General features: G+C 45.4%; 1 protein-coding gene across 5 annotated transcripts in view; it reads left to right on the top strand.

Annotated features, from left to right (window-relative positions):
- CAMK2G (calcium/calmodulin dependent protein kinase II gamma) overlaps positions 1-9,397 on the top strand; it is a 115,799-nt gene extending 106,402 nt beyond the window's left edge. For 2 of the 5 annotated variants that reach the window (XM_058810253.1, XM_058810254.1), the window contains 5 exons: positions 205-318; positions 4,574-4,649; positions 5,134-5,228; positions 6,288-6,533; positions 9,046-9,397. In XM_058810253.1, the coding sequence (XP_058666236.1) occupies positions 205-318; positions 4,574-4,649; positions 5,134-5,228; positions 6,288-6,520 (518 nt within the window). In that variant the 3' untranslated portion in view covers positions 6,521-6,533; positions 9,046-9,397. Of the gene's footprint in view, positions 1-204; positions 319-1,985; positions 2,112-4,573; positions 4,650-5,133; positions 5,229-6,287; positions 6,534-9,045 lie in introns of all 5 variants that reach the window. The other 3 variants (XM_058810255.1, XM_058810256.1, XM_058810258.1) reach the window with 2 other exon arrangements.
- Positions 9,398-10,794: the final 1,397 nt, after the last annotated feature.

Raw genomic sequence — 10,794 nt, forward strand, 5'->3', positions numbered from 1 at the left:
CCCCCTGCCCTTGTGTCATTCTAAATTGCACAGCAGGTTCATGTTGTCGAGCTGTCTACTTGGCTTTGCCCTGGAGGATACTCCTGCATGTTTTGTGCCCAGCATTGTGGTTTCTTTAATGTTCTCCTATTTACTTTCTCTTTTTTTATTTACTGAACTTGCGTGTTTTGTTTGTGTTTGTGTTTTAATTCCCTGCCATGCTAGCTCCCCCTCTCTCCACCGGGGACGGCAGCTCAGTGCTTGAAGGACGGAGGCACAGTGAGAGCAAAACACAGACTGAGTCCATGCAGTCCCAGCTTTCTCTCTGTTTCTCAGCCAGTAAGTCCAGGGGTGCAGTGCTTCACAGCATCTTTTTCTCACCCCTTCCTCCACCCTTCCCATTTCTCCTTACCTAAGATTTTTCCTTTCCTCAACTTCCTTCCAATGTGTTGATTTTCCATTTCCAGTGTTCCAGAATACAAAGAAATCATCTCCCTTCCTGCAAAATACCCTCCTTTGCACACTGAAATTTTCCAAACATTTCCTTCCCTTTCTGAAAAAAAAAACAAAACCAAAAAACAGCCAAAAACCAGAACCTCATCCTAGCTAATTTCATTACCTTGCTTTCATCTGGGTGAGATGTGGAGTTCCGTGCAGAGACACTGCCTTTTGGGGTTTCCTTGGGGAAGTCACTGCATCTCTTAGTTTTCCTTGTGGTAAACGGGGTCAGTGGTGCAGGTCTGCTTATGTGCTTATGGAGGGGATGCATGAGACTGAATTCAGTCACACTGCTCAGAACTTCTGAGCACTTCTGACATGGATGATGCTCAGAAGTACCAAAGGAACAAATACAATTTTTTTCAGGCTAAGGTGCTTTGAAAGGGAGGCTGTGGTCCTAAAAGACCCCAAAGCATTTTTTAATCCATTATCAGGTGCTTTGAGTGAAAATTCTGGGATAATGTTGACTGTGAAGAGCATTTGTCTGTCACGAGCTTTACTTTGTGTGCTTGTCTTTAGCTCAGTTAGCTGGTACTATGGTTAGTCTGTGAGTTATGGTAAGTTCTGCCTGATAGCTCCTGAACTTGCTCTGTAGAGGAGCCTGTGCCTGAAAAACTCCGAAAAATGCATATGAAAAAGGCTATTAGGTTGGAGAAAATCTAGGTGGAATTCAAAGCCTTTCTCCTACACACATGTTGTACTAGCTGCCTGACTTTAAAGCAATAGTAGAAGGATCTTTAGTGTGAGCTGGGAGCATCTGGAATATTTGATTCTGTTCAGGTCAGTCTAGGAAGGAAGAACCAGGTGTGTCCTCTTCTGTCTTTTCCCATGGTATTTCCCTGGTTTTCTATACACAGCACCAGTATCTCATATACCGCAGCAGCTGGAGTGTCTCTGTTAGTAGCTCAAAGTATGAAGTAGCTCAAAGGATGTCAGACCGCTGGTTTGTAAGGTGCAATAGGAAAGGTGTTTTGCCTAGCCAGAATAGAAGGGAAATGATCTCTTCTGAAGTCCTTTTTGCTGTGAGCTGTCCATCACTGCTCTCTTATTAATTCCTTCCTCTTGCTCATAGCAAGGCCCTGCTGCTTGGTACACTGAGGAGTGCTGAATCACCTCTCTGCCAAGTGGGTCAGTGTTCTCCCACTTCACTTCCCTCCAAGTTGAGATGTGCAGTGGTTTGGATATCCCTGCTTTCTTTAACCCCATCTTGTACTTGCCCTTGTGCTGCTGTCACTACGCCGACCACTGTTTTAGGTCGCCCTCAAACTTCCTCCAGGCGCAATTCCTGCTGTGCTTTTTGCACCAGTGCCCGGGTGGGCTCTGCCAAGCAGTGTGTGGCCCAAGTGATGTGACAGAGGCGGGAGAGCAGGTAGAAGTTATTGGGATATGGATGTGTCTGTGTGCTGACCGGGGCTGGGGCTGTGTGTGTCTGTATTTCTTTGTTGGTTTTTATTTTACTTTCTAATTTTTGTCTGTTTATTATTTTAACGCTTACATTTGTTTTGCAGCTACACAGTCTTGTGAAGAGAAGCTCCATGCCTGGGACAGCCCAGGGCAGACATTGGAGTTAGAGCGTGCTCGGTCGGAGCCTTTGCTAACTCCAGTAGTTCCCTTTGTACTTAACCGAGCACCGTGTAAGTTAGCAGCTGGGTAGCAGTAGTGGAGTAGTGCAACTCACGCTAGTTACCCTAGATGTAGAGTTCCCTCCTCTCTCCCCCGTCCCTCACCCCGCCCGTCCGACCCGGGCCGGGGCCGGGCGCTCGGAGCTGGCGCCATGGGGCCCGGCGGGGGCGCGGCCTCAGGAGCGGGTGCGGGGAGCGGCGGCGGCCGCCGGGGGGCGCCACGCGCGGGGAGCGGGGCCACCCTCAGCCCGTCCTGCCCTCAGCCCGGCCCTGCCCGGCCCCAGCCCTGCCCCGGCCGTGAACGGGGCTCGCTGAACGCGCCCGCAGCGCTCCCCGGCCAGCGGTGTAGTTGCTGCGGCGGGGCTGCCTCCTGGGCTCGCACAAAGCAGGGTGGAGCAGCCGCGGGCCACGCTCGATGGCCGTGCTGGTGCGTGTCGCCTCCCGCTTGTGCCTCTGCCGTGCCAGTTTGGAGGAGCCGCGGATTCATCGGGAGCGGCAGGCGCCAATGCCGCCCCCTGGACATCCCGAGGCTCTCTGTCCTTCCGACAGAGCAGTCACCTCCCGTGTGCCGGTTCTAGCTCGGGACATGTAGTGAGAGCCAGGAGACGAGCACAGTCGGAGGGGATGGACTAGTGTGTGTTGAAGGACAGGCCTGATGGCACTGCATCAAGGCGCCTCGGAAGGAAATGCAGATTTCCTTAAGATGAGCCAGCACACCGTGACTGTGGACTGCAGACTCCCTCACTCATCCCAAATGCAGCCTTTGCCATGCACTCCATCTTCTGGACATGGGTAGTGCATGGTTTGGAGGTCCAAAAAGCAGCCCTTTTTCATGTGAAAGTTATCCCAGACAACTTGCTTGTAAGGACATTTTTTACAACAGATATAGCCCACTGTATCGTTTTGACCCATTCCCTGTGTACATCTTTTCACATGTGGAAGTGTATACAGCCTGCATAGTAAAACCAGCCAACTTATTGTTATGAACCAGATGTCCCCTATCTGAGGGGTTTCTGAGGCTGGCTCAGTAGTAAAATTCTCTTGAGTGATTTCCAGAGTGGGTATGGACATCTTTCATGGCCAGTGAGATTATCATCTTGTTGCTCTTTGGGTGCACTTACCAGTGGTGGGATGAGGTGCATGGGCAAGGGGGGAGCAGTTCAGAGTAGCATCTTCTGGCATTTAGGTTGGAATTCAGTTCCCCTGACTTGAACATCTAAGGGTAGTAGGTCAGTAGGTCCTGATTTAAACACCATCCCTCTAATGATAGGCATCTAAGATGCCTATATGAGACTTCCCAGAAGTCCCAGCACAATTTGCTTCAGGGCCCAAAGGGAGAACAGTCAGGGGACTGGTTCCATTTCAGACATGTATATTTTAGGTGCTGAAGGGCACAAGAATGGCACTTCTAGTGGTAGGAATTGTATATTATCTGATAACATGGAAAAGAATGCTAGGGAACCTCTTAAATGCCTGTATAATGTGCAGAAGAGTCTACCTACAGGTGTGGGGAAGGCTGAAGAGATATGTGCATATAGGCTCAGGCATAGGTATGGTGCACGCAGTAGTCATAGACTATAACTGTGTTGTTTAACAGACCTAATAGAAACTTTGTAAATGTTATTAATTCAGGACATCAGCATGGATGATGGAGCAGTGCAGAGGGGATGGGGCCTGGGCAAGAGAAGAGAGTGCAGAGGTATTGGCCACATGGGGCCCAAACAACAATAGACAGACAGCCCTTGTCTTCATTCATCTTGAAGTCCAGTGCGCTGGGTTGGATTAATGGCAGTGCTGTCAGAGTGCTGTAAAGAATTGTGCCATAGGGATTGGCAGAAGGTAACTGCCTGAGGAACAGTGTGCACTCTCAGACATAGCTAGGACCTGCTAATCCCACCCATCCATCCTGCTGCTGTCATCCTTCTAGCTTGCACAAGCCATCCCTACATGTCCCAGTTGCTTGTTTGCAGCATTCACAATAGCTGAGGTGTTGATGATGGTGATAGGCAAGTTGTTGGGAGACTCTTTCCAATTGGCTTGATCTGTGTGGTGGCCATTTGTATATGGCTACTGTGGTGAGGGTTTTCCACGTCTTAAGCTGCCAAACTACTTCACATGGGTGGGGCCACTGGCATTCATTGGTCAGACTCCCCAGAAGCAGCTCTGGCTGTCTTTTAGGAGACACCTCTGGTGCCTTAGACCTTTCTAGAAGAAAAAAAAAAAGAAAATTAATATGGTCTCTTTATTTCCTTTCTCCCTGCATTATGGGATCACCATTTCCCTTTCATACCACTGCCCCCCTACTCTGATGTGGATGGCTGCCTTAACTGCATATCTCCAGAATGCAGGGAGCAGCATCCTATGAGATCTAGACTAATGGTGCTCTACAGATTGCTTGTAGGAAGCACCCACTAGCCTCATATTTCTACTGAACTCTTCAGCACAGCTAAATTGCTCTTTCTTCTTGTTCACAGTGCGTAAGCAAGAGATCATTAAGATAACAGAGCAGCTGATAGAGGCCATCAACAATGGAGATTTTGAGGCTTATACGTAAGTAGAGATGCTTTCTGACAGGTTGTTTATCAGTTTGTGTGCAAGTGATGCTCTCGCTCCTGGGTATGAGGAGCTGTCACACAGTCAGGGATGGTAAAAGGTTTTATCCTTCTTGGCCTACATCAGTTAGGATGGAGTAGTAGAGCTCTAAATGAATATCAAGTCAGGTAGCAAACAGCAGCAGGAGCAACAATAAGAAAATGTCCTAGGTTTGTAAGAAAAGTGCACGGGAGGGCAACGAGAAGAGCAGAAAGAGAATAAAAGGAAAGTCAGTAACCTAGAAATTTATTTCATGTGAAACGCCATCTAGTTGGCTCCTTGAGTTATGGTAGGGCTGAGTCTTCAGGAACTTACTTCTTGTAGTAGGGAGATGTAATTAGGTGGACACAGGGTGTGAGTCAAATGGCATACCAGCACTTCACTGTGTGAATAGCCTTGGGCTCAAATGCAAGCTGTAAACCTGTGCTGCTTTTCTTTGCAGAAAGATCTGTGATCCTGGCTTGACCTCATTTGAACCCGAAGCACTGGGGAACCTGGTTGAAGGAATGGATTTCCATAAGTTTTACTTTGAAAATTGTGAGTGGGTAGATTTGGTAACTCCAACACCTTTCTCTCTCCTCTTCCTTTATGTCACGTTTAGGGAGGAAAATTTGCCTTGTTGTTACTGATTATCAGAGTAAGCAGGAACTTGATTGTGCTTGGGTTATGATGCATTCATAAAAGCCAGCAGCCTTTCTGTCAAAAAGCCTGTTCAGCAACAATTTCAATTCTAACCCCCACATCCCTTCACTCTAGGCATACAATCTGCCAGGTGGAAATGTTTTGTACCTGGCACAGACTGTAGGAGTTTTAAAAGTTTTACTCCCTGGAGTTCTTACTGATGAAAATGGAAAAAATGGTCAGATTTTGGTGGAAGCAACATGTATGTTTGGGGTAGACATACTGAATGGTCAGACATAAAGATGCTTTTGCTTTGAACTTTCCCTGGATGGTTTCAGCTCTCTAACACCTAATGAACCTTTTACATAGACAAGAGTCACCTTGTCAGTCTGGGGCAAGAAAGAGTTGGGAGAAATGCTATCATTTATACTATGGGATTTGTCTCCCTTCCTGGATGTCTCCACAGGATGAGATAATTGAAATTTAAATCCTGAGCTGTTCAATCTGTTTTATTTTGGGGGTTAGGTCAAGGTCCTTAGTATGGGCAAATGTAGTTCTCTAAGTATGCAGAGACTTTGTCTCTCTCAACAGGCTATTTATGGAGTGATTCTAACACTTCTCTGAGGTTTGTTCATATTTAATGCTGTCCTAGCTTAAAGATGTCCTGATTACTGACTCCTTTGCAATGATATTCTGTCAGTGAAAGTTCTTTCCCCATAACTGAAGACACAGCAGCAGAGGAAGTGGGGGCAAAGGGGCCAGGGGATTCCTGGCAGTAAGTGTACAGTTCGTAGCGAGAACAAGAGCTGATGGGGTAAGAATTGCTTGGACTTTTCCTGAAAAATTGCAGGACCAATTTTTGTGGTATTCCAGAATGCAGTGAAAGGTGAGTAGAATATAGAAGAGGTTGGAGAATGTGGGACGCTGTTCCTCCTTAGCTGTAAAAGAACCCGATGGTTTTGCATGTCGTGGCAGTACTGTCGAAGAACAGCAAGCCAATCCACACGACCATCCTGAACCCGCACGTGCACGTCATCGGGGAGGACGCGGCGTGCATCGCCTACATCCGCCTGACGCAGTACATCGACGGGCAGGGCCGGCCCCGCACCACGCAGTCCGAGGAGACGCGCGTCTGGCACCGCCGCGACGGCAAGTGGCTCAACGTGCACTACCACTGCTCTGGAGCTCCTGCAGCACCTCTCCAGTGAGGATCACATACGGGTATGAGTACATCGCACACGGCTGAGGCTGCTCTCTGTGGGAATTCAGCATTCAGGGCCGTTTAGCTGGCTGTCAGAGAACCATCTTTAGCTGTCTGTACGGCTGAACACTTTGGCTTGTCGATGGTGTTCCTTTAAGTCCTGTCCTCTGGACTCAGTAGGGTTATCTGCCACTCCTGACAAATGGGAGTCATGTGCCAGACAGCTGTTCCTGGGCATAGGTACCCTTGTAGCAGCTGTGCTTCCTCCCAGGTGCTCAGGTCTGTGCTTGGACAAATGGCTAGTCTGGAGCAGAGAGGAAGAATATCTCATGCTGTGCACAGGTTGGCCCTTTCACATTTACCTTTCGATGCTGGGGGTCATTTCAGAGGACTTTTTTGATGATTATGTCATCTTCTAGAAAGGATATTGTAGAGTCCATACAGAACAATTTCTGTGCCATAAGGGGTAAGGGTTTATTCATATAAATTTTACTACTGATTTTCCGATAAGTAAAAAGTATTTAATGTACCACCTTGAGAAAACTCAGAGGGGAAAAGAATCTAAAGAAACAGTAATATCAGAGGATTTAAAATATCCCCCAATTAACTTGCCACAATTCATAATTGGAAGAAACTTTGGCTCAAAAATATGTCGTGACAAAATGATTGTTGCTTGCTCCTGAAGGACATCAGATCAAATTACTTCTTCAGCATTAAGGCATTCTTGTTTATTGCCTTAATGTAGATGTACAAACTCTTTCTGCATCCTTTTGTTTTATGCTGAAATACATGTTACATCCATTTTATAGTCCAAAGTTTCCTAATCTTAGGACCTTTCTACTAAATATTTTCTATTTAAGGGCAAACACAACAAACATTTCCAACTGGGAGGCAACCTTTTTTTAATGTGGTCATTTAAGGATGAACCACTCAAGTATAGCTGCTACTTGAGTCCTAGTTCTGTGAACAACTTGGTACTAAGCCAGGAGCAGTTTATATTCATGTGTTGTGAGGGATTCAATCCTACTGAAGGCAATGGGAAGGAATGTGAACTATCACAAGCAAGCTGGAGAGGTCACAGATGGAATTTGAAAAGCAGAAGCCAGTTGGGGGCACCAGAAGCAGGGAAGCTTCAAGGGAGCTGGAAAATCAGCTGAATTTCCAGGGAGTAAGACAGTGAGAAGGAAAAAGCCTTTGCAGGAAAACAAAAAAAAATCTTGCATCAGATTTCATCACAGAAATGTTGAGAGAGATGTCTGTCCAAAAAAATGATGCAGAAGAAATTATTAAATTAAAGATCAGTATGGCTCAGTGACTATGCCTATGACTTCTGAGGAAATTTAGGAATGGAAAGTCTGCTGCAGAAGAGTATGTTTCTTGGCTGTGGAAATGCTGAAGCCCTCCAAAAGTATCTGCTGGAGGGTTTCTGAAAACTGCCGAGCAGAAAGTATTTCCAAACCACAAAATGTTGGTTAAAACAATATTTAAAAATACCCTGTAAACTAATAGAAGTTGAAGTATTTGCATGCATTTCTGGGTTCTGGAGGAGGTATACCCACAAGCAATTACAAATGGGGTCAGTGTGGGTAGCCCCCATCTGAATGCACTGAATCATTTTGGAGTAGTGAAAGCTAAGAATGAAGAATGAATGAGGTGAGTAAGAATGCTTAAATAGAAAGTAGTGGTTTCTTCTCACCTGGAAGGCAGAGTTCAGCTCTGGGTAAATCATCTGAAAAGGAAACTGCAGCCAGAAAAAAAGTTTGATATTAATCAGAGGACTTCTGTGTAAGGAGAGAATGGGAACCAAGTGAGGAGAAGACTTATAAGGGAGATTCTGCTAAGATTTGCAAACTAAGAAATGGTAGAAGAAAGAGTTTGGCTACACTTTCATGACAGGATAGTGCTAAACAGACATGAAAAAACCCCAGTCTTAAAACTGATCAAAATAAATCCAGTAATTTGGCACATGAGGGTTAACTAGGAAAGACCTTTGCTAAAAGCAGTCACAAGGACTACAATTTCACAAAACTGTGGAGAAGCTTGTACATTTGTTTAAATATTAAGTAAGTTCAGAGACAAAATCACTGATGATTTGAAAAAGGAAAACCCTAACAAAAATGTAATTATCTTTCCGTTCAAGGCAAAAGCCAATGGAAAGTGAGGCAGAAAATGTTCCTTAGGACCAGAGCTTTTGAGCACTCCTTAGGAAACTCCTTCAGCTTCTGGGTCATGGCTATGAGAGGGTGGGCTCAGGGCTGTCCAAAGCAGCATGAAATACATTTTAGCAATTACTTGATTTTCACTGGCACTCTCAGCCCCCTGGAAGGGGAAGTGAGTGCCTCTTACCTTTAGAAGTCTCCTCGTGAGCTGCAGTTTGTCTTGTGTTAGGGGTTTCTACCTACACCAAATAACCTGTAGAAAACGTGTTTTTTTTTAATTGTGTGCAGCTAATATATGGCTTTATTTCCTTCCATCTTCCATCCTGTTCTCCCCTCTCCTTTCTGGGTGGACACTACCTCTTCCTGACTGCAGCAACTTGTGGAGATACTCAGCTGGAGGGCAATATCTTCTTAGCAAGCAGCTCTGGAGTGCCTGAGTGACAGCAATGGTCATGTCTGTTTTGACATTAAAAAATAAATACAAATTACAAACAGGCAGCAGCCAAATGCACGAAACCCTGCATGCATCTGATGCTCCGGGCACTGCCTTTCTGTTGTTTTCCATGGATCCATCGTGTCTGTTTCTGCTGTACGAAGGTGTTTTTAAATCTAAAAAAAAAAAAAGACATGTTGTTTGTATAAAAGAATAAAAAAACAGGAATAATGCTAAATAAATGACAGATTATCCAACATGCCCCCTCCCCCAGGGCTAAGAAAGTGGCAGCAGCCAGAACATCTTTCAGAAATGAAGTGAGGGGGAAAGCAAAAGTGAAGGAGAGAAAGAGAGAAGGAGAGCAAGAAAGGAGGCGGCTTGAACAGCGGATGGCTGAACTGTGCTCCGCAGAGCGATGTGGAAGTTGATACCACAGTCGGGCTGCGCTGCAGCTACAGTCGGTGAGAGGTGGCAAGGAGACCCCAGAGGAGCCAGTGTGAAGACTGGGGTTCAAGAGAGAGGAGGTGCTTCTCTTCCTGTTGCCCAGCAGTCTGACTTCAGCCTGTTTCTTCTTCAGTTTCTGCACAGCAAGAACGCTATGGAGACTTGGTTGCTCGGCTGCTGGATCCCAAAACAGACTTTTCTTTCTTTTTTTTTCCTTTTTTTTTTTTTTTTTAAGAAATAAAACAAAATGGAATGTTGTTTTAAAACTAAAGATGGAAGTAGGGATTTAAAAATGGGTTTAAGTAACCCATTATTAACCCAATTAATTAACTTGAATAGAAGCTCGCTCTTTAGTGATACTGGTTTTAGAAACAGCCACTACCTGGACAAACATGGAGTTTTGAAGCCAGCTTATTTAATTTAAAAAACCATTTCATTAAAAGCAGAGATTTTAGAGGAAGAGGGTATTTGTATGGGATTTTCTATTTTTTTTCTTTTTAGTAGCATAGTTGGGATCCACAGTGCTGCAGAACACATGTTCCTTAGGAAGCAGACAAAAAACTTAGTGTTATGTTCTTCATGAAAACTTGCACATACACTCCTATATGAGGCATAAATAGCGTGTGTTTTTTATACTGAAATATATGCACCCGTAGAATTAAAGGGGTTACCTGGCCTCCTGTATGATTTGTTGGTCTCCGGTAAAATAGCAGTGGGAGCCAGCAGCCCCAGCCAGGTGCTTCTCCCCACCACTAACCCATCTGATGTTTGTAAGTGTCATGTTTCCTAGTGTTTATTTGAGTAATTTTTCTATTTTTTACAGTGATGTTGTAACACAGAAAACTGTCAGATCAGAACCTCAAAAGCTGTAGCTGAAGGACTCCAGGCCACCCCCCACCCCGTGTTGCCTCTGGGTGTTAGAGGATACCTCATGAAGCAGAGGGGAAAGGGAATGAACATGTGATCTGATGTTTGTCCTTTGGGCCAATTCATTTTCCTTTCTTTTCTTTGCTGCAAAAGGAGTTCAGTTCCTTTATTCATTGGGGGGGGAGATATGGAAGTGTTTTGTTGACCTTACCAAGGAGGGAGCCTAGCCCCAAGAAGAAAATGGCCTTTCTGGCAGACCTGATGGGATTTGTCTTGACCAAGGGAAGGCATCACTTGCAGAAGTTGGAATGGGCTTTTACCTGAATTTATCTACCCCTAATAAGTTTTTGGATCTCTAGAGTGAGTTAAAATGATTTC

This window comes from Ammospiza caudacuta, chromosome 9 (assembly GCF_027887145.1).
Source record: "Ammospiza caudacuta isolate bAmmCau1 chromosome 9, bAmmCau1.pri, whole genome shotgun sequence".
In the NCBI taxonomy this organism is placed as follows: Eukaryota; Metazoa; Chordata; class Aves; order Passeriformes; family Passerellidae; genus Ammospiza; species Ammospiza caudacuta.